Here is a 27,699-nt window from a genome sequence, read left to right on the forward strand (position 1 = left end):
CAATACCGACGCTCGCCTGCTGGGGGCGTCGCGGAGCCGCGCGGCCTCGGGTCTTTTTGTCTGAACTGGATCCCGCTGCCGCTTCACAGTGTGCGCGATTAAACCGGAGCCGCGTCCGTCCCGCACTGTCAAAAAACCCACTCCAAACCCCTACACAAGCGCAGCCGGTACCGTTGTTTTCCCGTGCAGGCATGAGCGGCTCCGCGCTGCGGTTGGGCTGAGCTCGCTCGCTCGAGTCCGTTCGGGCTGCCGTTGGAGCGGGTTTCTCCACTCTCATCCTCCGTCATTTCTTTAACTTTTCAAAACACGCAGCCGCGCCGGACCGGAGCATGGGATCCCCGGACTCTTAGGAACCGAATCTGAGCTGGGGGTTTGACCGAATTTCAGCGAAACGATGGCGAACTCGACGGGGAAAAACCTCCCCGAGCCGCGGAGGAAAGGACAGGCTTTCCTGGACGAGCTGCGGCAGTTTCACCACAGCAGAGGGTGAGCGGGAATTTCGCGCTTATTCTAACTTGAGTGACCCGCGCCGGGCGCGTGAGGGGGTCCGGACGGATCACGGGTGCTCATTCGGTTGTTTTTCTCCACAGATCTCCGTTTAAAAAGGTTCCCGTGGTGGGTGGGAAGGAGCTGGACCTGGGTGCTCTCTATGTGAGAGTGGTGTCTTTAGGGGGCTTCGCGAAGGTAAGTTCCTTACAAACACACACACACCTCAAACTCAACATTTCTCATCTCACACACACACTCTTCTAACTCAACTCCCTAGCCCGGTTCGGCGGATCTGCCTGCGGTTCTGCCGAGCATCGGCCTGTGTATGAGTATGTGTGTGTGTGTATGTGAGCGAGTGTGAGTGTGTGTTGGCGCACACACACTTTCACACACTCTCACTTCAAAATTACCGGGCGGCTTTTACATCGATTAAGATAACCGAAGCCGAGGCACCGAACCCCGTCCGGACCCGCCGTGTGCATCAGCGGGTTTATGTCTCCCGTGTGGCGGAGGACTGCGAGACTGTAGGCCGCACACAGGCCTGTGTATTCCGCGTTGTAAATACACTCGCAAACCGACCTGGTCCGGTCCACTCGCGGGGGTTCGGACAGGTTCGCCCCGGAGCATGTTGTTTTTCGACAGCGGGTCTGATTTATTCATTTCACATTGGAAAGTGTAAGTTAGCCGGAGTGCTAATTGGAGTTAGCATGCACACACATACACAACACACACACTATCTCTCTCTCTCTCTTTACACACACGGTCCTGCAACTGAACCGAACCCCTCTCTCTCATCTGTCCCATCACCCTACAGGTGTCGGACAAGAACCAGTGGACCGAACTGGGCGAGGATTTCAATTTCCCCAGGAGTTGCTCGAATGCTGCTTTTGTTTTGAAACAGTACTACCTTCGGTGAGTCTTTCTTATTCAGTTTCTCTCTCTCTCTGATCAACTCCGGCACATGTGCTCAATGTTTACAGACGCTTCTCTGCTCTCGGGCTCTCAAACACGCGGCTCGGTTCCGACTCAAACGCCTGTGTTTTGCGGGATCGTGTGTTCGTGTTGCTGATTGCATTAGGGAGACTTTAGATTAGGTTTTACACTCTTATTTATTTCGTCTTGTTGTGTTCTACACAGACGTCCTAATGCATCATTAAGTGACAAATGCAACCTAAACCAGTGAGTTTTCTGGTTCTATATGGACTTGTATTTGGGTCACTTTTAAGGATGCTTCTGTCACTTGCATTGGCATATAGTACTTTTTTTTTAATGTGGTTTGAAGTTTATTTTTAATACCAGCTTCACAACATGCATGTGCTAATTCCTGTGTATTTGAAGAAGAAGAAACACAAACTTAGGTTTCAACCATTTTTCTGCCTCTTGTGTTTTGCACATGATTCTCTTAAATGTCCCAATGCAACATTTCTGGTGTTTTAATATGTGGGATTTTAAATCTAAACCAGGGAGATTTACAGTGGTAGACGTTGTATTTAAGTCACTTTTAAGGATGTATCTGTCAATTTTGGAGGGAGGGCTTAGTGCTTTATGTGGTTTGAAGTTTAGTATTTTTGTTGTTTCACGATAAGCATTTGCTGATTCCTGTATTTGAGTTTTGTTTTTTAAACTTTAATTCAGGCTTGTGTTCTACTTATTTTTCCCAATGCAACATTACATGGCAAATGCAACCTAAACCAGCATGTTTTTACTGTCGTAGATGATTCTTTTGGACTTGTATTTGGGCCACTTTTAAGGATGCATCTGTCACTTGCATAGGCTTTTTTCGAGGCAGGGTTTTGTGGTCTGATAAGAAGTTTCTCAACATGCATGTGCTGATGTGATGATTGTTATGGATCTGTGTTGGTGTGTACAGACTCTTAACTGTCGCTTTATTTTGCTCTTGTTTTGTGCTTTCTAGGTTATCATCTGCATGCTTATGAATGTGGTTAATGGTGTTTTACAACACATGCACACTCTTGATTCATGTGTAAACAACCAAATATGTCACCAGCTGTTGCACATGCAGAATCTTTCTGTTCTTATAGATATGTAGTATCAGAAGCGAGGAGCGTCTGCTGGTTTTCCACGTGCGTTTCTCTCTAGTTTAGTAGGTTATGGAGGGGGTGAGACAGGGACTTGGCAGCAGGGAGCGTTTAGGCTGTGACGAGACGTACACCTGCCATGCCAAATGTAATTATCATTCTGCAAAGTGTCCTTCAGTCATTGTGTGAGATGATCACAGAACGCCGAGGGATGCAAACTACATTCTCCTGTGTGTCTTCCTCATGAGGACCGAATAGTGCGTTTCAGTGTCTCAGAGCTTTAACTTGGTTATATTTGTAGCATTTTGCCTTTAGTTTTATAATCATAAGGTCTTAGTGCTGCTCAATTCTGATGTAATTCCGGTAGTTTTTGAAATCCTGGAGAGGTGTGTGTCATGTTGAGGTGTATCCGTCTCTTAGGGAGTTTAGAGCGCACGGTTGGAAGCGGATCCAAAGCTTTTACGAGTTCAGACACTTATGATTGTTCAGAGGAAATCCAATACCTGTGATGATGGAGAATCTCAAAACTTCAAGTGAGTGAAAATCTGTATGGTGTTTGCAGTGGAAATAAAGCATCCCTGTTTATGCAAGTATAAACACTCGACTAGTTGCGTGATTTGAGTCCTGTGTGTTAAGCTGCAGGTGTTTTGATTGGATCAGGATGTTTGAATGTTTTAATTACAGATGTAATTTACAAAGACCTTTTCCCAGAACCGTTTATCCCAAAGCCGCGGAAAACCTTGGGAGCGTCCCACACACACATCCAATGAGGAGAAGTCATCCAGGCCATTCTGCATTCGAAGGGACTCTGTCGGATATCACTTAGTCCAATTCACACACGCTGAGAAATGCTTTCTGGATGTTTTTTCAAGGAGTTTCATGTGCTTTCTTTTGATGGATTGTAGTAGGACAGGTGTCTCCATTAGGAAACAGTCTAAGTCTCATCGCACACGCTGAAAAGAGGAGTTGGCTTGTGTGTCTTCACCGTCACAGCTGAAGAAGAGCTGGCGAGCGATTTGAACTTGGGTCTTTGGGTTCGTGGTGTGATGCTCTTTCTGCTGAACCGGAGCATGTGAAATGAGTCATTTAAATGTGGCATCTGCATTCAGGCGCTCTGTCTGCCAACTAAAGAGAGGAGAGAACTAACCAGCACATGTCAATGCCTTGGTAATTGGCAAATAGTCCATTTTAAAGCACAGGGAAGCTTTATTTTTTATGCTCGGCGTATTTGAGCGTGTGTGTGTTATTCGTTGTGCTCTACAGACCATCTAGTAATTTGTTACTCTGATTCATTTTAGTGAATCAATTGATTCAGTTCATCATGTCAATGAGCTGGTTATTCATTTGAGTAATAATTTAAGTATTCCCAGAAACATTTAGCATGTTTTTTTTTTTATACTGCGGTGTTCAAATAAGCATAGAAACTTTATGCTTTTGTCGCACACGTTTTACTCCCTAACAAAGTTGTTCCTCCTTGTCAAGTGATTTATAAATGCTTTGTGAATGTGTATTTGCAGATTGAACGTCACTTACTCTTAAAATTGCATACAAAAGAATATGGCTGTACGATATTGAAGAAAAATGCGATAATAACTCATTAAATAATGCGAAATGCGACACAATAATGCAGTGTGTAAACTAAACTTAAATAACTTTAAAATATATGTAAAATTATACAACCTACATGAAGTGTTTCACATTCTTTTTATGACAAGAAAACATCCCTACAACTTCTGAAAGTGAACGGCAGTGTTTTACTGTCGCATAAGAAGTGTTATTTTAGCTACGGGGTTTAGGGGTTCAGGTTATCCTACATTACGTTTATTTAACAACAGAAACTGAATAATCAAATGCAAAAATAAAACTGCTTAGTTTTCACTGTATGAATTAAATATATCCTGATTCTTATTAAAGCTACAAAAGTTATGTGATTTTTCTCTGTCTTTTGTTCATGATGAAGCCGTTGCGATATGCATATAGCGATATTTCGATATATTGTACAGCCCTTAAAAGCAGACCGAGTGTCTATATGCATAAACGGTTTCATTCCTCTCTCCGTGTGCGTGTGAAGCCGAACAGTCGTTGGTCTCAGATGTGTTGTGGTGGTCAGTCTGCTCTCAATTTTGTTGTCGTTTCACATAGTTAGATGGAAGTTGCATGTAAATCTGTGAACCCTCATGCTCATCTAATATGGAGACTTCGAACTTGTTCTGGTTTATCCATAACCTGCAATGTTTTAGTGTTTAGGTGCCACTGCATATACTCAGGTTAATTCTGTTTTTCAGGATATATTAGTTGAACTGTTGTTGTCTCCAGTGACCTGTTTGATTTTCTGCCAGACACCGAGCATGTATTCAGCAGCTCCTGCAGGTGAAACTTGACCTTTCCCCCCTGTGTCTCCAGGAGGGGGCGGTAAATCTCTGTCTGGATCCGGGGCCGTGCACGTGAGCGCTTACTGAATGTCATAGTTCCTGATCTGCCAGCTTCATTTCTGTATTTACTTGTCTGGTTTGGACAGCAGATACTGAATCTGCTTTATTACTTTTCAGGTTTGTAAATGAAAAAGAGATTTCTGAAACCAGGGCTTCTCGATGAATGTTGACACATACCAACACACCTGTTAGTAATTATCGAGTGCTACTAAAGAGTTTAATTGGCTGGTTCAGGTGTATTTGATTAGGATTGGAGCTTAAAGGGATACTTCAGGATTTAGCATTAAGCTTTGTATTAGTAGAAAACCTGTAGTATTTTCGAATTACCGTGCTTTCCACCCTCATATCCCCCTGAGACGAGAGATTTATGTATTTTTTTGTCTGAAAAAAATCCTCCGATGACGCAAAAGTCGTCATTTTGCGTCATCGGAGGATTTTTTGGCCAGAGGCTAAAGACTACAGTCAGTATAGGGGCTGTCCCGCATGTTCCCAACCCGCCCATAGAGGCTGGGATCTCACTCACAGAATGTACACATAGTGTCAGACATATTTTTTTGGAAGCTAAGCTAAGCTAGCAGGCTCTTGTTCTGTGGAGAAAGCTGAGTAGTAGGGGTTACCATCCTCTTTTTCCCGGACATGTCCGGGATTCAGCTTTTGCTTTCTGCAGTCGCCATTCATTGTTTGCATGCACACCTTTTGTTTCAATCTAACTGAATTCATTCCGATTGGTGAATCTGAATGCAGTGTTTACATGAGCGCTAAACAAGTGATCGGTTGATGTGCTTTTTAACATTGCTAAGAAAATTCCCGCTCCTCCGTGAGAGATACGAGACCGGTGCGTCTCACAGGTGTCGCTCATCGGTAATCACGCCATCGGCCTCGTCCTGCTCGCCACAGTAAACATGATGAATGGCGACTGTAGAACGCAAAAGCCGGATCCCGGACATTTTGGGCAATCTTGAAACACATTTTCGGGCAGACTCATCACGGAGACTCACTATTAGCCTAGACTTGTTGTTTAACTACTGCGCTCTGTTACCGGTAGGCGTGGCCTCCTAGGGCAGCGAAGCAAGTGCATTCTGGGAGTTGTTGTCTTTCATCCACATAAGCCAAAAATACATTTTCTGGCTTTTCTCAGTCTAGAAAGCTCCAAATTCAAAAATAATTTCACATTTCTTCTACATAAATGACCCATTTTAAATACACATTCATCTTTCCCGAGGTGAAGTATCCCTTTAACTTTGCAGGAAGGTAGATCTCCAGGAGCAGAATTGACTTGAATTGTAACAGAATAGGTCTGATGCTTTCAGAAGGTCCTCATTTAGTGTCTCGAGAAACATCAGCCTGTAATGAGCCAGCTGTGGGTTTGTCTGAACTCACATTGAGCAACCGTACAATCATCAGCGTCTGCAGTTTTTTTATTTTTTATTCATTCATTAATTTCTCAATGGCCAATGCTGTATATATTTGCAGGTGGTGAAAAAAAATTACACCGATATACAAATAAAACTTACGCACACTTATGTTGTTCCGAACTTGTGTGACTTTCTTCTTTGGAATAGTTATTTTGTACAAATGTTGGTGGTTACCAAATAATTTTGGTTCCTATTGACTCAGGGTTCCAGACTGCGACCAAATTGGTGGCATATGCGACCATTTTTTGAGAATGTGCGAGTTAAAATGTTATGTGGTCGCATTTGTGCGAGTGGACGCTTGAGCAACAGAACGCCGTTGTATCAGCTGCTGCAGTCCGTAACTTATGTTCAAAATGAACGAGTAGGCTACATCATGAATCTGGTCATGAATCCACTGTGTTTTTGACTTATTCTGAATCACTACGGTACGCCTATAATAAGTGTTTATATTCGGACTATTTTATCCCGGGGTCGTCTCGGCTGCGGAGTAGCCCAGTGCCTGCGTGACTCGCCATAGACATTAACGGAGAGAAGTTCCGTCTACAATGTTCTTCCGCAAGACACGTGCAGTTTATTTATTGACGAACGTAGACGTCACGCGCATTGCACACTGATGGTGAAACGCACCAATTACGAATTCACGAATTAAGGCATATAAAAATGGTCTCACGAAACACAGAGCCCCTTCCTCCTACATCTTTTCAGCGGTTATATTTTCCTCTGTCGAGCAATTACTCATGATCGCTCGACAGAGGAAAAGGAAATTATTATAAAATGCAGTAGGTAAGGAGTGAGATTTCTGCTTTTTGTTACAACTATAAACTTTGATAACGAAAAATCTGTATCAGTTTATTATAATACTCTAATCTTTTAAAATGTAATGCATACATTTGAATGTTTAATGATTTTTAAAAGATAGAAAGATGATAATAGACAGATAGATAGATAGAATATGATTCAAATGTAAATAGATAGATTGTATATAATTCAAATGTAAAATGCTTAAAATTACAGATTAAAATTACTGTCCAAAATCCATGAAAATCCTGAAATTTGGCAATGATAATTAATATATTACAGGTATTTCTGCTGCAACCCAGAAAGCCTTTGCTAGCCTTGGTCCATTAAAACCACTATTCATCAGCATGCATTGATTAATCCCATGGCATGTAGCAAAAAAAAAAAAAGAAAGAAAAAAGGTGCGACCAAATCGTATGCTGGTGCGACCAACTGAGAAAGTTGGTAGCACCAGTGCAACCAGTGGAAAAGTTAGTCTGGAGCCCTGTGACTTACATTGTATGGAACCGAAACTCTTTGGTTACCAACATTCCTCAATCTTCTTTTGTGTTCCACAGGAAAAAAAATAAGTCATACAAGTATTAAATGACATGAGGGACATGGTGCATTTTTGGATGAACTAACTATTTACATTTTAGGAATAGTCATTTGGACACACTTTCTTGTGATTAGAACTGGGATTGATTGCATTGATCATCTGAAGCGTATTATACGCTGGAACGGCACAAAGTGAAAGCGCAAAAATCATCATTTAAATCACCTAGTTTTAGTAGTATAAATATTGTAAGTGTTTCAGATGGTTTGGTATATATTTAGTGTATGGTGCATTAATAATAGCGGTAGAATCTGTGAGAGATCCAACGAATGTCTGCATTAAAAGTGCGAGTAATGCTTGTTTGTTTCAGTGAAATATTACATTAAACTACTATATATATCTTAACCTTTATTTCGGTCTATAACCGCCGTCGGTGTATGAATGAGTGTATGTGAGGCAAATGTAAAGCGCTTTGGTGGCCATTGGGTCTGTGAAAGCGCTATATAAATGCAGTCCATTTACCATTTATTTAACTAGGAAAGTCACATTGAGGTTAAAACCTCTTTTACAAGTGAGACCTAATCAAGACAGGGTCAGATAGCAGGATTAAACAAATTACAAGCAACAATAAGAAACCAATCACAACATCATCATTAGATACAACATTAGATATACGCTGATATGCAATAATATGCAAATATGTGTGTTTGCATATTCAATACATATTTGAATATAATGTACAATGCAATGGGGGAATATTTTTGGGTTCTGAGAATAAGATAATTTTAATAATAATAAAGTAATAGTAATAATAAACTCAGTATCGCGATTTGTATCTAATCGTGACATGAGTGTTTTGTTACACCCCTAATAATATTATGCATATCAACTCAATTTCTTTCTTTAATCAAATTTTTGTGAATTGACTCTTATCTTCCGATTGTCTTGAATATCAGCTATCACTAATTAAAATCCTAATACACAGTCCTGTGTGTGTGTGTGTGTTGTTGTTGTCTAGTGTTTATGGTGAGCAGATGTCTATTTATAGTGTTTGTATTGTAGCACGTGGGAGGCGTGTGTGTGTGTGTGTGCCTAAAAGTGAAAGCTCATTCAGTTGAGGAAACCACTCATGAGTCACACTCAAACACGCAGCGCTGGACTGTGAATATTACTATTAGACTCACAATGCCATTTGATCCCTGGTTCTCTGGAATAAACCACTCGTGCTTCTGAACGCCATACAGTATGCAAGCTGTCTGATATGGTAAAGTGTGTGATTGTCTTCTTGAGTCTTTTTAAAGTGTGATTTATGTTAGAATAGGAATGGTGCAGACATTTGCGTTTGCATATTCTCTTTGCATTTGACAGGCCTTTTAATCGGTCATTGTCTTTGCCAACAACTGTGCAAGCTTGGCCGTTCTGCCTTGAGTGTTACTTGCCAAATCTTGTCAAAAGAAATATTGTGCAAATGCATCTTATTTACTATCATTAAATTCTATGCTATATATGTGGTTATTACATTGGCAATCAGCCCAACTGCTCTCTAAATATCTTTTATTGGCATCAATAACAAACACATATTTTTATATATGCAGGTTTGGAGCAATATTTTTTTGGTTGTGTGGATTTTGCAGTTGAAGTAAAAGCTATCCCTCCAAATACACGTCTGAGTACAGAAACCGACATCTGCATATTTAAAACATCTTATGAAATGTATACGATACTATTATAACCGCTCACTCTTTTTAACAGGTTCTCACTGGTCAGCAAATATGTGTCTGGATGTTAAAGTCTTCATGTCTCTCGAATTTCCCCCGGGATCATGATGAGCGTATATCTATCTGTCTGTCAATCAGTGTGTTGATGTGTTTTTCTGGTCTCTCTGCAGATATTTAGAGAAGTATGAAAAGGTGCATCACTTTGGAGAGGAAGATGAGGAGGAGCAGCCGGGGAATCCTAAACATTTGCTTCCGATTGGTGCAATACCCACGTCATACAACTACCAGCAACACACTGTATCAGGTACAGATGAGCCCTGTCTGCTTCTCTGAGGCTTTAGATTTATATATAACACACACACACACACACACACAGTTAGTGTGAGCTGAAGCCGCACCTGTGAAAACTGAATGCCACAAGGGAAATAGTACTTCTGCCACCACACTCATTTCAGACAGACAGATCTGATATTTCCCTTTATACAACTGGTGTAGGTTGTAGTTTAGTTTGAATGTTTTTCTTGTTGTACATTTTCAAATTTTCTATTCTTCGATACCCTTTGTAAATGTCGTTTGCTAAGCCACTCAAACTTAGACTATGGACTAGTTTCTGTGAATATTAAAGCGCAAAAAGACTATGTAGGTATGAAGTTTGCATGTTCTTTCTTTGTGCGAATGAGAAGAGTGGTGCAGTTTGGTCTACTACACGTGTGACGTTCGTGTATGAGGAAACTACATAAGAACTTCATCTCACTTCTCCAGCATTTCACAATTTCATTTGAGAAGCTATCATCACGACACATACACACACAAACTCAAAGCTTCACTACAACCTGCCAGAATAAACGTTTGGTTTTACTTGAAGAAATTATGACAGAAATATATTACTATTGTACAACAGAATGTAGTTCACTTTGCTTGGCAAAAAAAAACCGAAAGGAATTTTTCAGATTTCATTTGATAATATTTTTTATAAAATTGTTAGTTTTATGCATTCATTTGATTACCATCATTTTTTTTTTAAATAAATGTTTGAACAAAATCTGTAAAATGTAAAAAGACCACATAGAATTACTGAAAAAATAAACATATCATAGGGCAACTTATTGTTAAAATGAATTAGTAATGTATTATGAATTCCATTGATTAGATATCCTTTTTGATTTCATTAAACTGTTTAAACAGAATCCAGCAAAATGAACACAGAAAACTGATTTTGGGGGAAAATAAAAATTTCTAGGGTCCAAACAAACACCTAACTTCCATATTCTGATGTAGTGAGGAGTGAAGTTTACATTTATGTCTAAATAACCTGATGGATTCACACGACTTGACTAAGTCTTGAATCTCTGAGAACGAGAACCACCTCTTTTTTGCCTTTTCTTCTTGCCAGACTATCTCCGCCAAAGCTACGGGCTGTCGACGGATTTCATCCCTCCATCCGATTACAACAAACTGGTGCTGTCTCTCCTGTCCGGTCTCCCGAACGAGGTGGACTTTGCCATTAACGTGTGTACGCTGCTGTCCAACGAGAGCAAGCATGCCATGCAGCTCGAAAAAGAGCCCAAACTCGTCACGCTGCTGCTGGCGCACGCAGGAGTCTTCGACGACTGTACGTTTGCTTCTGCGCTTACTAGAGTGTCTACGCTTCGGGACTGTGTGTGTTTTAACATTACGTGTGTGTTTGTCTTTCAGCATTAGGCAGCTTTTCAGCTGTATTTGGGACAGACTGGCGGGAGAAAACGTCACGAGACTTTGTGAGGGTAAGAATTGCATATTGGGATGCATGCTTTTTTGCGTTTTTTACTGTAACAGTATTAAAAAAACAAGGAAATCCCGCACACTATAAATACTAGAGTTGTTTCCGGAGTATCGGAAATGCCGCCGATACCAATAAAAATTCTGGCATCGGTATCTGCGAGTACTTCTACCCATGTACCGATCCGATACCCTTTTCTTAACTAACGCTGCAAATCGGAGATCAATTCTTCTTCGCTGCTCTAAACAGCGGTTGCTTGTGGCAACACAGGAAGTTGTGATGTTGCCACAAGCAACCACTGTTTAGAGCAGCGAAGAAAGCGCTTGCTAGCAGTATCTCCGCTGTTTAGCAGTATTTAAGACTGGACCAACCAGCCCGTAAAACGGCGACATGTTTTATATGCCATACTGCAATTTCGAGGGGTGGCACAAGATTAGCAGCTTCAACACTTAATAAAGTGATTTAAGACGCGTCACCCCGCAGAACACGATTCATTCAAACGAAGAGAAAGGTTTTAAAAGACAGCCAACGAGCGATAAATATAACTGACAAAATTATCGAGTTTATTGTTCTGGATGACCAGCCGCTGTTAAAACTGAAATGCCGTGTATTTAACAAAATTGTTTCTGGACTTTAAGTTATAAAGAGGTTATTTTCTTATATTATTCATATATCATTTTTTAGATTCCTAGATTTATTTGTTGCACTTTTTTATACAGTCATATTGTAAATCTAAAATATCTTTTTCAGTTTAAAGTATTATATGTGTGGCTGCATTTTAAGTTCTTTTTCACTTAAGAAAAATAAATAATATATTGCTGTGAAATGTATGTCAGATAATAAAAATACTCATAAACAGTTCACTGTATGTATTTGTTCATGTTTTATTAAGGGATAAGTCTGAAGCACACCATAAAATAATTCTATCAATTCATACAGGGCTGGTATGAATTGCAGCTGTATAGATACACACTCGGGTATCGGATCAGTACTCGGTATCGGCCGATACCCTGAGTCCAGGTATCGGGAAGGGGAAAAGGGTATCGGAACTTCTCTAATAAATACTTGCAAACGAGTATCAAAATTGTATTAGCAACGTTGTGATACTCGTTGTGATCTCTTCCGTGAGCACTTAACCTCATAATAAAAAATTTTTTACAAGCTTTTTCCTTTAAATCCTCCCTTGTCTGGTTTATGCTACTCTGAGCAATGCCTGAGCTTTGTATTTTGAGCACTTCTTGCGTTGTTTTTGCCTCTTCACGATGACTCGCTTGCTTTAGTCCTCGGTTGTAAGTTGCTTTAGATAAAAGCGTCTGCTGTATGACTAAATGTAAATGTTTGCAAGTATTTATAGTGTGTGGGATTTCCTTGGTTTTTTTACCTGACTCATTTGGTCTTTTCTCCTACAGTCGTGCGATGGTGATTTGCTAATTGATTGATACTGTAAAGGTGATGATACACAGGGCAACTTTTTGAGCAATGTTGCTGGGCAATGTTGCCGTCAACGGGCAACCAGATGAGACACAGGGCCCACGACTGACCTAAATTATCCAGATAGAAATTTATTGGCCATTTTCAATGGGAAAGTACCCAAGCAACAATTGCTCGGCAAGATTGCCCAGCAACATTGCTCAAAAAGTTGCCCTGTGTATCATCACCTTTACAGTATAAATTGCGCTGCTTTTCTTGTGCTCTTAACTCTCTTGTCGTCCTGTCTTTGTAGTTTTGGAAAGATGTCATTGAAGACAATGAAGTCAAAGATCTCATCTCAGACAAGAGCAGCGCGCCCCAAAGTATGTGTTTGTTCACGTGTCGGCTACTCTTGTTTCCTTTGATGTGGTGATGGCGTAGTTTCACTTTGATTAGTCGTGATGTTTTAACCAAGCATTACTTCACACTCAGCGTGCGTAGTTGTTTTTTCAGGAGGATCGGAGACGAGGGACGTCTGCACTTCTCTCTTCCACCCGGCCCGAAGCGTAGGCATCGGAGACGTAGAGGGCCAGCGGGTGTTGCAGGTGGCGATGATCCTGAGGAACTTGTCCTTCGAGGAGGCTAACATCAAACTCCTGGCAGCTAATCGCACATGTCTGCGCTTCCTCTTGCTGTGTGCGCACTGCTCCTTCATCCAGCTACGGCAGCTGGGTCTCGACACGCTCGGCAACGTCGCCGGAGAGGTCAGAGTTCACCATCTATCCTAGTGTTGTTGTGATGACACATTTTTGTAGGCCAAAACCGGAAGTTAGTTTCATGCTGGTTCCATCAACAAAAACCTAATAGGATTTTTTTTCATTGACTTTTGCATTATTCCAGATAATGAGCACATTTACATATGCACTCATAAAATGATAACTCTCAAAAATCAGCTTATTGAATTAACCTTTTGTCCTGGTTTACGCGCAAACAAATAACACGGCAACTCGAGTAAACGGCGTTAACGAGTTTAGATGCGTCCCAATTCGCGTACTTGTGCGTGAAGGCGTTTTAGTATAAATAATGCGAGTAGTGTGTTCACACCCAAAAGACTGCACTTTAAATTAGGGGTGTTCACATTTCTCCGTTATTAACCGTAGATCTCTATTAGATCAAACAGCGCTGACGTGGACACCAGGAGAAACATTGTGCCGTGAATGAACTAGTAATACTTTACGTCCACAGACCAGCAACATTCACCATGGATTTAATATAGTAACACTAAATGTAACCAGTTTGGCTGGAATAGTGAAATGCTTTCAAGTACTTCACACATCTTTTATCAGCACTTCAAAACTCAAATATTATATAAATAAATATATGAAGAGTTCAGATGCAAAAGCCTCTAAGTGCCATTTGAAATTTTCTTCTAGAATGATCATTTTTATGAAGCTTGTATATTTAAGTTCAGTAATTTCACTCAAATGACAATTCATAGGTAATCTTCATTGCCATTTAAGTGAAATTACTGAACTTAAATATACAAGCTTGATAAAAAAAGATCATTCTAGAAGAAAATTTCAAATGGCTTTTGCATCTGAACTCTTCATATATTTAAATGTTATTTTTAATGTGATGGCCAAAACATTATTTGTTCATCCTTCAAAGATGACACCCTGAGATGATAAACCTGAAAGTTTCAAGATGTAGGAAAACTCACACTTATTTAAAAAATATTTTTTCTTTCAACAAATAGGAAATTTCTCTGGCATTTCTTACTTTTTGCTGTATCGAAAACGTACCGAACCGTGACTTTAAAACCGAGGTACGTACCGAACCGTGATTTTTGTGTACCGTTACACCCCTACTTTAAATATCTAGATAATGCACTTAACAAATTGAAAAAACAAAGTGTGGCATGTTGGACACTTCATGCACTCAACAATCAGACTCTGATGCTGGATAACAAATAACTGTATAAAATGCATACAGATGGTTGAGTGTATAGTGCATCATGTGGGACACAACTTTTATGTAATATTCCCTGGTAGTGATGTCAACCTTGTCATTATTGACAACCTGGTGTAGTATTGCATTTTTTATGTGAGATGTGGTGTTCAAAAATGTAGCAGTATTTTGACTGCACACATTTTTATTAATTTTTCTTGGGTCAAGAAAGAGTCAGAGTTTGTAATATATTTCCACCTCCCCTACCGTGCAAAGGCCCACTCTGTCTGGATGAGCTTAAATCCGCAGCGTGTCACATACAGGTGAAACTCGAAAAATTAGAATATCGTGCAAAAGTTCATTTATTTCAGTAATTCAACTTAAAAGGTGAAACTAATATATTATAAAGACTCATTACATGCAAAGTGAGATATTTCAAGCCTTTATTTGTTATAATTTTGATGATTATCGCTTCAGCTTATGAAAACCCCAAATTCAAATTTGCATGTAATGAGTCTTTGTAATATATTACTTTCACCTTTTAAGTTATCTTTTGCAAGATATTCTAATTTTTCAAGTTTCACCTGTATTTACATATGCGCACTTCAGTAAGCCAACCGAACACAGGTTAACACATCCCAGGTGCATTAATGGAAAAAACAACAACATTGACTTCAGGATGATGGAACCGGAATTACTAAAATGCTCATTTCTAGGTTTTGGCCTATACAAATGGGCCGTGACTCTGTGGTTTTGTAGGCCGTTTGTATCGGATCTTTTGTTAAACGCTCTGTTTGTCCTCTTTCAGCTTCAGTTGGATCCAGTTGATTTCCGAACAACACATCTGATGTTTCACACCATCACGAAATGTTTGTTGTCACGGGATCGGTTTCTCAAAATGAGGGGTAAGTATCTTTTTTGGGTGAGCCTTCGTCCCGGAAAAGCTTGTGGTTTTCTGTGAAAGATGCTGAATATTTCCATTGCGTCCTGCAGCCATGGAAATCTTGGGGAATCTGAGCAAAGTGGAGGATAACGGCGTCCTGATCTGCGAGTATGTGGATCAGGAGTCGTACCGAGAAGTCATTGCCCTCCTGACGCTGCCGGACATCATGCTGGTCATCTCGGCTCTCGAGGTTTTGTACCAGCTGGCCGAGCTCGGGGAGATCACATGCTCAAAAATCTCCTCCGTGGAGAGAAGCATAGGTACACGTTTACCTGCTAAATATGAGAAATGCATTCAGCCTACCATCACTAGTGATGCATTGAAATATGGAAAAAAAATTAAATTAATCAAGATTATTTAATAATAAACATTCATTTAAATTGCACATTAGGCAGTTTTATATCACATTTTTAATGATATAATGATGTTTCTGCTCCAGTTCGTCTGTCTTTTAAATATATAAACTTAAATGGTGGCTGTAATAACTTGATTTCATGACAGATTTATTAAAAAATACATTAAATTGTGAGGATGTCACTAAAATGAATATGTAATAGTGCATTTATTTAGCAAAATGATCCTCTATAGTTGTTTTATTTTAGTTTAATATGGTAATTGAATGGCTTTCCTGAGGTAAATGCAATGCTACATGACATTTTTTACAAGCTTTACATCTTTCTGCGGTTGAAAGGCTGATTGAGGGAGTACATCATGTTATTTCGAGTTACTAACAGTAAATAAAGAGGAAGAAACGATTGGTTCATCTGCAGCTTGAACTGAGGCGCTTACAGTGATCCGTCACGCAACATTAAAGAGCATGAAAACATTTATTGTTTGTTTTTTTTACATAAAATTGACAAAGCTGAGCCCTTTTCAGACCGAAAGTTACAAAGCTTATTGGGATTTATTGGATGACGGGTGCTACAAATAATTTTCAGTGACTGAAAAATCAACCTTGAGAATGAGATTTAAATCTCAATATCCAATCATCAAAATGAGAATCGATTGAATATGAGAAATTGATATTATTAACCTAGCCAGAAGTGCTAAATAAACTTCCCTTTTTCGGTCTGTGATTTCAGCCCTCCAAAACAATTTCGGTTGCAGAAATTTAGTTGCATCACTAACCATGATGAGCAGTGAACTGACTAGTGTGTGTTCATGTGTGTCAGATCTTCTGGTGCGGTTGGTGTCGGTGGACCTGCACACGTTCGGACCCGACGCCCTGACGGCAGTCAAACTCATCGAGCATCAGGCCTCCAGCTGTCAGGTCTCAGAGGTTCGACCGCAGCTCGTAGAGCACGTCCCCCCTCCTACGCAAGGCACTCCTGGCGCTGGTACGTATCATATGTTGTGATATTTAAAAAAAAATTTCCCTTTTTTTTTTTTATAACCATTGGGAACAAGTCATTTACATAATGAAACGTACAACAGTGACAAAACAAACAAAGTTTGTTTTTTAATAACTCAAAGAAGCTGGCATGGCATCAAAAAATATACAAATATCAAATATGCATATTAAAATCAACTAGACAGATAGTCACTAGTCCACTAATCCACTTCACTGTGTCAGATTATGTGATTTTTGCCTCCTAAATTCGTGTCATGGACATTAAACATGTCTGACTTCATGTTGCTTCCAACCAATCATCGCTTGCCGTCTTTAATGACGTGCGTGATGCCATTAAGAAGGCAGAACTAGTGACTTCTGTAAACAATAGAGTAAAAAAACAATAGCTACTGAATTGTGGAGGTAGGTTGAATTGTGTTAGCTTAATGCTAATTCCAGCACTGCACTTTCATTCACCAGTTTTCACTCTGTCATGGTTGTCCCTCAAGGAAACCTCATAAAGGCAGGATTATTGTTGCCATAGCTTCATGAACCTTTCCTCCATTCCATAATTCAACCTAGAAGCACCACGACCATGGACTTTCTTTCATTTTGCCATGTTTGAAAGCTGTGTGGAAGAGCTTCTGTTCTCTTATTGGTCAATGTCACTAATGTGACCAGTCGCAGAGGACCGGAAAAAATATTAAACATGCTAGTCTTTCTTTAGGGGTGTCGTGATACAGAGACGGAGTCGGTTGACATGCTTTACGAGATAAAATGATCGATTCTTGCATCCCGATGCCCATTGTTGTTTACGAATCACCATGACACTACATCAAACACATTGTGCCTAAATCGTGTAGTCTTAACCTGGCGTAATAATGATGTAGTGTTGATTTGAAGCGCAACATTGTGAACTAGTGCTCTTTTTAAGTCTTAAGGGAACACTCCACTTTTTTTGGAAATAGGCTCATTTTCCAACTCCTCTAGAGTTGAAATGTTGAGTTTCACCGTTTTCGAATCCATTCAGCCGATCTCCTCCGGGTCTGGCGGTAGCACTTTTAGCATAGCTTAGCATAGATCATTGAATCTGATTAGACCGTTAGCATCTCTCTCATTTTTAAAACTCTCTCCCTATTTAAAGCTTGACTCTTCTGTAGTTACATCGTGCACTAAGACCGACAGAAAATGAAAAGGTGCCATTTTCTAGGCCAATATGGGTAGGAACTATACTCTCATACCAGCAGGCGCAATGATATTACGCAGCACCTGAAAATAGTCCCCCAGCTAGGTAACTTCCAACGTGACCGGCACTAAGTTTGTAATATTGTGCCTGCTGGTACGGTCTTAGTGCACGATGTAACTACAGAAGAGTCAAGTTTTAAATAGGAATAATAACTTAGGTCTTTTTTTTTTTTTTGGAGAGAGATGCTAACAATCTAATCAGATTCAATGATCTATGCTAAGCTATGCTAAAAGTGCTACCGCCAGACCCGGAGATCGGCTGAATGGATTCGAAAATGTTAAACTCGAGAGAGAGAAAAAAAATGGAAAATGAGTGTTCCTTTAAGATAGTTTAAAAATGTCCCACAAAAACGGGTGAGTTAGTAAATTGAGGAATACTCCTACAGTGAGCAGTAACTGTGTAAATGAGTTAATGTAATCTGTATTTACATTGTGTTTGGGGTTGTTTCGTTGCAGTGAACAGGGCACCTGTGCAGTCTACGCCTCCGCCTGGGATTGTGGAAGTAGATGGAGAGAAATTCACAAATCAGTGGTAAGACTGCATGTCTCTCGTTCTTGCACTTCTCTAATCCGTTAAATGTTCGGGTGATTTATGAATGCTTTCTGCTCTTGGTAGGCTAAATGCTCATTTCGAGGTTCATCCAGACTGTTCGGTCTCTCGCTCTGAGATGTACTCTGAATATCTGGCGACCTGCAGCAAGATGGCGCGGGGTGGTGTGCTGACATCCAACAACTTCTACAAATGCCTGAGGTGAGATTTAATGGACCTGTGGGCAGACGATCCTCTCCTAAATGGTATATATTGAACTCGGACAGAAAATCAACGCTGTGCTTGTGTGTTTCTCAGGACGCTGTTTCCTAATCACACGGTGAAGCGTGTTGAGGACACACGGCTGAGTGGGCAGGCTCAAATACACGTGGTTGGTGTGAGGAAGAGGTCGATTCCTCTTCCCGTCCAGCTTTATTATCAGCAGCAGGCCAGTCCTGCACCAGTTCCTAAACACGAAGCCCCCTCAGAAACCCCTCAGGCCCAGTCAGGTAGATATACAGTTAACTGGATTAATTACATTTCATACTTGTCGTTTTGCAGTGGCTGGCAACAACCTGGCACTGTTTTTGTGGAGTTAACACAGAATTTTGGTGCCAAAACTGTACAACATGAACGTTTTAGAATGTTATAGTGAGTTGCTTAGCAACAGACAGCCAATCATAAACTGCCTCAGTGCTAAACTCATTAAATATTCATGGGCTTTGAACAGTCAGAAAAACTTTCACACATTAATTTCAGTGTTTTAAGGAAAAACTGAAATTCAGAATAGTGATGCCAGTGATACAGAGAGAGTATTACTTCTCAGAAGCCTTCAGACAACAATTTATGTTTATTAACCTTGTAAATATGTATAAAAGAATGTTAACATAGGGCCTTGTGAATTTTTTTTTATTTTTTATTTATATTTTCATTTTTCTGGGTTCCTTTTTAGTATTAAAAAAAATCAAACAGGATGTGAAATCAATTAAATTAATCAAATTTTAACAATTCATTAATATATTTAACATTTTAACACTGGTAGTTCCCTATGAAATGGTTTATTTTTGCACTTTTTTCGGAATTCGCGTTTGATTTAATAGAAAAAATGGGTTATAAAAATGATAAATGCATAACTTTAACAATTGTTTTAAAAATGAATCAAATTAAATTTAAACAAGTACTGCACAACAGGGTTATGGTTTAAATTAAAACACTGATGACAATTGTGTGAAAGTTATACATTAAATTCCACTATTTATGACTGGACCCGGAATTCGCTCTGCCACTTCTCCATTGCTTAAATCACAGGCCCCTAGTTAACCCAATTGTAAGAATGAAACAAAAGCCCTTGTAGTGTTGAATGTGATAACCCAATTGCATCTTGTTTATTCATGCAGCGCTGCCCCCTGGTGTGGGAGTGCAGCTTGTCCGGGCACCAGCACCAAGCCTTACTGCCGGCCCGGCATCACCACAGGTGGCCTTCACCATTCACGGATCGTCACACGCCAGTGCTCCTGCGCCATCCCTGACTGTTCCACGACTCCCGATGAACCCGCCAGGAATGGCAACACATCCCCCTTGCCCTCCAGCCACAACCCCGGTTCCCATACGACCCAATGACATCCTCAAAACAGCCATGATCCAGAGCTCCATCCCAACAGCATCTGCAGTTCCCAACCACAGCAGCACACCTACCCAGCAGCCCTTGCTCCATCACGCCCCTCTTACACTGATCCAGCAGGGCCCAGCGCCCCAGGGACATGTATTTACAGGTCGAGTGCAAGGAGTTTGTCCTTCATTGGCACAGCAACGCTCCCAAGAGGCTGTGGTTCTTGCACCGCCTCAATATGTGAGTGCGCCATGCACTTCCCTAATGGCAGGAGGGCAGGTAGTGACCGTTGCAGGCGTGACGAGCACTCGTGTCGCATTTCAAAACATCGCCCCCAAACCAGCACCTCAAGCGCAGTCGCCACAACCTCAACAGCAAACGCAACAGCAAAGCCTAGTCATTGTCAGTCCAAATCAACAACCCAACACCGCATTCGCCCCAGCCATTCATCAAATTGTGCTAACCAACCCCACCTCTCAGACCATCCAGACATCTCCCTCTTCTCCAAACACACCGATCCCCAACCCTGCCCCGGCCCAGCCACACACAGTCAGTCAGATGCTGTCCGTCAAACGGCAATTTCAGCAGGCTCCGCCCCCTCCTCCACCCCCAACCCAACCTACCTCCACAGAATCCAGTCTGATCAAACAATTACTGCTTCCGAAACGTGGTCCTTCCACCCCTGGCGGAAAACTCATTCTCCCCGCTCCGCAAGTTCCCACTCCGGCGAGCACCAGGGCGCCCAGTCCGCAAGTCGTATACCAGGTGACCAACAGCGGTTCGGTGCCACCTCAACCGCAGTTGAACGTGCAGCTCATGCAGAGTCCCGGTGCCGTTCCCATCTCAATCCTACCAGGCCAGATCATTTCCACCTCTACTCCTGGTACACTCCTGCAGGCTGCGCCCAACAACCAAGTTACCTTCACTGTTGTGCCAAACTCTGGCTTCCCCGGCCAGGTAGCGCAGACTCCGCCCACAATCGGCCTGCATTTGACTCCGCCTCTGCCAATCGCGGGAGCCACGCCCATTCCACCTTTCCGAGGTGACAAAATCATCTGCCAAAAGGAGGAGGAGGCCAAGGATGCCACGGGATTGCACGTGCATGAACGCAAGATCGAGGTCATGGAGAACAATTCGGTCCCCGATGGTTCGGCCAAAGCCAGCAATGGGGAATCGGCAGAGGTGGACGGACCGAAGCTGCTCAACGGGAGGAAATTCGACTCGAGTCTACCTCCATATCACTCAGGGAACAGCCAAGCAGAGGCTACACAGGCGCCGAACGGCCCCCAGGGCGGCAGCGAAGGCCCTGGAAAGCAGACGCCCTGCGACCCTAAAAAGCTAATGGTGAACGGGGTGTGTGACTTAGAGCGAACGGACGCTGGTTCCCATCCAAGCAAAAACATTCCAAATCATAAGGCTTCCAAACACATGGGGAACGGTGAGGTGTTGTCGCCTCAGAAAGCGCACGGGCTCACGGACTCTCTCATGGACACTGCCAAAGCAGAGCAGGCAGAACGCCTGGCCAACGGGCCCAGCCACGGCGCTGAGATCTCCAACGGCCCGAACTCAGAGACATTGGGCGTGAGGCAACAGCACCCACCTCATAACCACTCCCCACCTCCGCATGTTTCCGAGCCGGCTCCCGCGAACGGCACCATGGAGAGCCGGCCGCTGAAGAGACCGCTGGAGGACGGGGAGCGAGGTAACTCCGGCATCCCCGCGAAAATGGGTGTACGGATAGTGACCATCAGCGACCCCAACAATGCTGGCAACAGCGCCACCATGGTGGCCGTGCCGGCGGGCGCAGACCCAAGCACAGTAGCAAAAGTAGCAATAGAGAATGCAGCACAGCAGAGACCAAGTGTGCCCTCGCCGCTTCCTGAAACCAATGCTCAGGTAATGCGTTTTAATCTGAAAACAACGTTTACCTGGGTAAATTTATGCAAATCAGTGCATATTTCAAGATATAATATTTCAGACAACTTGTAATACAAAACAACTTAATGTGTCTGAATGTGCTTAATCAACTGGTGGAAGTGTGATGATTACCATATTCACCTGTAGTGTCTTGCCGGAACAGAAACAAGTTGTTGATTTTAGATGCTTGCTTGTTGATATATTTTTCCATGTGGGGATATTTGGGTGAATTTCACAATTTCTGTAATGGCAGTGAGATTTTTTTTTTTTTTTTTTCACATTGCAGAAAAATGAGAACTTGCTGGGGCAATGGGCCATCATGCAAACATTCATAAATGGGCTTTATTCTCTATATGCAAAATGTAGTTTAGCTATTTTTCTGTTTTTAGAATGATGTGATTTTTTTTTATTTTATTTTTTGGACCTTTTTGTTTCTTGCACTTATTAATGTATAAATCCTGCACAATACTTAAAATTGCATCATCATGAATTTTTATCAGCAATGCTTCGGTCATCGACCTTTCTCAGGTTTGCAAATCATGCAAAAGTATCTGCAAATTTCAAAACACCCGTTACATTTGATTAAAAAGAAAAAGTTTAAATCTACGTACAAAAAGAAGCGCGCAGTTTGAGTGGATTTATACATCTCGAGTTTATATTGGATTTTTATCCGACGCACATATGAATAATTCGGGTCTGCGAAGCACTATATTTCCTATTTCTTGCACTTAAATATAAGAAGAAAAAAAGAGCGATAATGCAAAGTAAAACATGCAAGTTTATAGCATGCTTGTCTATTATTGTTATAACTATGTGCTATAGTTTAACCTGAAGCCTTCTACTCGCTGTACAGCAGCCTGTGTCAGTTCAGACTCCGCCTCCAGTGGATCAGGCTTCACAGGGAGCCAATCAGAGTTCTCCAGCACCGGGAGCCAATCAGAGTTCTCCAGCACCCGCCCTCTCTCCAGAGCAAGCACGCAAACCTGGACAGAACTTTAAATGTCTGTGGCAAGCATGCAAACGGTAGGAAAATGTGTGATGTGCTTTGTTTTAGAGACGCTGTTCTTGTCAGTGATGGTTAATGTGACTAACACTTTTCTTTTTTTCTTTAACATGATGTGTGTCAGGTGGTTTGACACGCCATCACAGGTGTTTTACCATGCAGCTACCCAACATGGCAGTAAAGACGTGTACCCAGGGCAGTGCCAATGGGAGGGCTGTGAACCTTTTCCTCGACAGAGACTATCCTTCATCACACACCTGCAGGCAAGATCCGGTCTTTCTGTTTTTATTGATGTAGTGATATCTAGGGATGTCCCGATCAGATCACGCATCGGAAATCGGGCCCGATCACGTGGTTTCAGACTCGATCGGAATCGGACGTTACCTCCCGATCAGGACTCGGATATATGTAAATTAGGGGTGTAACTGTACATGTATTCGTAATTATTGAACCGTTTCGGTACGAGGCTTCCGGGTCGGTACGCATACAAACCGAACGATTCCTAGGACCATTTTTCCTGCAGACAAAATCAGCGCTGGCGCGACCACCACAACGCTGCGCAACATCAATGGCAAACGTAATGAAAGCGGAACGAAACTGCGCTACTCATTATATTGTGCTTCACGGAGCATTTATCAGTTCGGACCAGCAACATCTGTGCAGCGCGAGATCAAGCGACACTGTGCTAAGAGATCCAGTGAAGAACACATTTGAATTCGCCACTGAAGTAATAACATCGCTGCGAGATCTAGTGAGAAGCGTTCACATTTCTCTGTTATTAACCGTAGATCTCTATTAGATCAAACAGCGCTGACGTGGACACCAGGAGAAACATTGTGCCGTGAATGAACATGGATTTAATGTTGCACTTCAAAACTCAAATATTATATAAATATATATTTAAATGTTATTTTTAATGTGATTACCAAAACAGTATTTGTTCATCCTTCAAAGATTACCCCCATTTATAAACCTTAAAGTTTCAAGATGTAGGAAAACTCAAACTTATTTAAAAATATTTTTTCTTTTAATAAATAGGAAATTTCTCTGGCATTTCCTTCTTTTTGCTGTATCGTATCGAACCGAACCGCGAATTTTGTGAACTGTTACACCCCTAATGTATATATATATTCTCATTATTATTTTTAAAAGACTTTTTATTTTTTGTTTACATGCCTGCCGGGTATTTTAAGTTGAGGTGCTATTGTTTTTATATTAGAATTTTTCTATATTTACTGTTGCACTAAAGTCCAAAAGTGAAGATTTTATGTTATTTATTACTTGATTGTTCAAGCTACCTCACAGAAGTGCTCTGTTTGTTAACAGTTGTTGAATGTTAAAATAAGGTGAATTAAATAAAAAATAAGGAATATCCTGGATCTGTTTTTTCGCTCTTCTTTATTCTTTTTTTATGTATTATATAAGTATCGGATCGGGACTCGGTATCGGTAGATACTCAAAATCAAATGACTCGGACTCGAGGGCAAAAAAACCTGATCGGGACATCCCGTCCCTGCTGGATGTACACACACTACCGGTCAAAGGGGTTTCTGTTTTTGAAATAAGCCTCTTATACTCACCAAGGCTTCATAAGAGAGTAAAAACAGGGAAATATTATTAGAATGTAAATCTGCTGTTTTCTATGTGAATATACAGTAAAGTGTAATTTATTCCTGTGATCAAAGCTGAATTTCAGCATCATTACTCCAGTCTTCAGTGTCACATGATCCTTCAGAAATCACTCTAATATGAGGATCTGATGCTCAAGACACAGTTATGATTATTATCAGTGTTAAAAATGGTTTTGCTGCTTCATATTTTTGTGGAAACTGATTTATTTAAAAATATATATATTTTATTCAGCAAGAATGTATTAAATCAATCAAAAGTGACAGTAAAGACTTTTATAAAGTTACAAAAGATTTCCATTTCAAATAAACGTTCTCTTGAACTTTGAAGAATCTTGAGTTATAATAACACTGTAATGTCAGTATTAAAGTAATACTCATGCTGAGTTTCCAGAAACATCTGAAGCTGAAAAACTGTTTTCAACATTGATAATAATCAGAAATGTTTCTTGAGCAGCAAATTAGAAATATATTTCTGAAGGATGATGTCATTTTAAATGTCATTTAAAACTATATTCAATTAGAAATTGTACTATTTTACAATATCGCTGTTTTTACTGTCGTCTTGATCAAATAAATGCAGTGTTGGTGAGCATAAAAGACTTTAAAAAATCTCAATAATTACAAACTTGTGTGTGTGTATTAGTTACTCTGTTTGTTTGTTTGTGTGTGTGTGTGTATTAGTTACTCTGTTTGTTTGTGTGTGTGTGTGTGTGTGTGTGTGTGTGTGTATTAGTTACTCTGTTTGTTTGTGTGTGTATTAGTTACTCTGTGTGTGTGTGTGTATTAGTTACTCTGTCTGTGTGCGTGTGTGTATTAGTTACACTGTGTGTGTGTGTGTGTGTGTGTTAGTTGCTATGTGTGTGTTAGTTGCTATGTGTGTGTTAGTTGCTATGTGTGTGTTAGTTGCTATGTGTGTGTTAGTTGCTATGTGTGTGTTAGTTGCTATGTGTGTGTTAGTTGCTATGTGTGTGTTAGTTGCTATGTGTGTGTTAGTTGCTATGTGTGTGTTAGTTGCTATGTGTGTGTTAGTTACTATGTTAGTGTGTGTGTGTGTGTTAGTTACTATGTGTGTGTTTGTGTGTGTGTGTGTGTGTTAGTTACTGTGTGTGTGTGTGTGTGTGTGTTGCTGTGTGTGTGTGTTAGTTACTGTGTGTGTGTTAGTTACTATGTGTGTGTGTTAGTTACTATGTGTGTGTGTTAGTTACTCTGTGTGTGTTAGTTACTATATGTGTGTGTGTTACTAATCCGAGAGTGTGTTTTGCAGGATAAGCACTGCTCGAGGGAAGCGCTCATAGCTGCACTCAAACTGGAGGAGCAAACACAAGGCAGCAACCCCAACACTTCCAAGTGTGTACAACTACTTTAGCTCTTTCATGCTAGCTTATGGTCGTAGATGATTGTGACAGACGTTTTCACTGTGTGTGTGTGCAGGTCTCCTCCAGCGGCGGTCAGCAGTCCTCCTCCTCCCAGACCACAGAAAGCTCTCGTCAACCACCCCAGCGCAGCTCTGATGGCTTTACGTCGAGGCTCCAGGAACCTTGTGTTCAGGGACTTCACAGTGAGTACAACAACAGGGGCGTCTCTGCTGCTTTCACACGTGTGTAGACAGGAACTATAGCTGATGATGTGTTTCCTCTGTTCAGGACGATAAAGAGGGACCAATGACCAAACACATTAGACTAACTGCTGCCTTAACATTAAAGAGCATCGCCAAGTACTCGGATTGTGGGCGGAAGTAAGTGAACCGTTTGCATTCTGTGGCATAAAAGCATAATCATGTAATACTCTGTAAGATCAAAGTTTCGATTTTCTTTTTATGTAGACATTGTGTCAAGTACATTTTGGGTCATAATTCACACTAAAATAAAGTGAAAAGAAATTGCGTTTTGCATTTGAGCCTAGAAAAGTGTTCTCCGAATTCTCTTGAATGCATAGCCAAAATAAATTTTTTAACTATAGTATTGAATTATCATTCACTTTTTACTATATAGAGAATTTGATCATTTTATGTACAGTACAAAATTACTACTTTGTTTGCAGACATTTTGTTAAAAAATCCAAATTACTCATTAATGCATTAACAAACAAGTACTTGTATAGTTTTACCCATAATGTCAAAATGCAAAATTAGTCTTACTGTATTTGTATTATTATTAATAATACCATAAGAAATGTTATTAATAATAATAATAATATATATATATATTTTTTCCTATTTTGGTGTGAAATGTGATTTTTGATGTTGAAGACGCACCTGTTCCAGCATGTACATGTATTCCAGCATCACGAAGCAGACTTGATGAGTGTAATGTGTGTGTGTGTGTGTTTGTGTTCAGGCTGGTGAGGCGGCATGAGAATCATCTGTGTGTGTTGGCGCTGAGCACTATGGAGGTCTCCACCACGCTCGCTAAATGCCTTTACGAACTCACGCGCTCTCTGCAGGCCTGAGCTCAGCTCAACCCAAACCCCTTGGGAAGCAGATGAGAAGAATCCGGTTTCCCCGTTCAGCGTTGTCGGGTTACGGGGCGATACCTCTCGTCTCCCTAAAACACCTCCCTCTCTCTCTCTCTCTCTCTCTCCATTCCCAGTCCCTCTCAAACTGCCACGGGTCTTCCACCAGCCACTCAGAAACCAGCGCCCATTTCACTCTTCTAACCGCCTCTTCACGCCTGGCCCAACGAGCACATTTTTATAGTCCCCGAACGAGCGCCTCTGATTGGACGAGGGGGGGTTGTGGGCGGGGCAAGTGGACAACGGGGCGGGGCGGCGGAGGTGTGGCTAGATTCTTTTTCTTTGTAACTTGATAGCTTGGTTTTCTTACTTGAGCTGATTATATTTTCACTTATTTATTATTGAAATAAATACCAATATGAGTAAATGAGAAAAAAAAAAAAAAACGTGTAAATATTTGTGAATAGATATAAAGTTAAATCCCCCTCCTTCATGCCGC

General features: G+C 41.0%; 1 protein-coding gene across 4 annotated transcripts; it reads left to right on the forward strand.

Moving 5' to 3' along the window:
* On the forward strand, positions 1-27,699 carry arid2 (AT rich interactive domain 2 (ARID, RFX-like)). 4 transcript variants are annotated; one of them, XM_056245367.1, is made up of 21 exons: positions 1-486; positions 591-684; positions 1,304-1,401; positions 9,597-9,730; positions 10,820-11,038; positions 11,122-11,189; positions 12,909-12,978; positions 13,097-13,359; positions 15,351-15,447; positions 15,536-15,745; positions 16,658-16,822; positions 18,517-18,592; positions 18,677-18,811; positions 18,908-19,098; positions 19,987-22,094; positions 22,972-23,138; positions 23,243-23,381; positions 26,014-26,096; positions 26,181-26,307; positions 26,393-26,484; positions 27,086-27,699. In XM_056245367.1, exons 1-21 carry the CDS (start codon positions 395-397, stop codon positions 27,195-27,197), a joined length of 4,740 nt encoding a protein of 1,579 aa, XP_056101342.1. In that variant the 5' UTR covers positions 1-394; the 3' UTR covers positions 27,198-27,699. The 4 variants fall into 4 exon arrangements, with proteins under 4 accessions (XP_056101342.1, XP_056101344.1, XP_056101341.1 ...); XM_056245369.1 differs by having other exon boundaries at positions 13,109-13,359; XM_056245366.1 differs by having other exon boundaries at positions 2-486; positions 22,969-23,138.

The sequence above is a fragment of the Rhinichthys klamathensis genome, unplaced genomic scaffold, assembly GCF_029890125.1.
Source record: "Rhinichthys klamathensis goyatoka isolate OS25496 unplaced genomic scaffold, OSU_Roscu_1.1 h1tg000029l_1, whole genome shotgun sequence".
Lineage (NCBI taxonomy): Eukaryota > Metazoa > Chordata > Actinopteri > Cypriniformes > Leuciscidae > Rhinichthys > Rhinichthys klamathensis.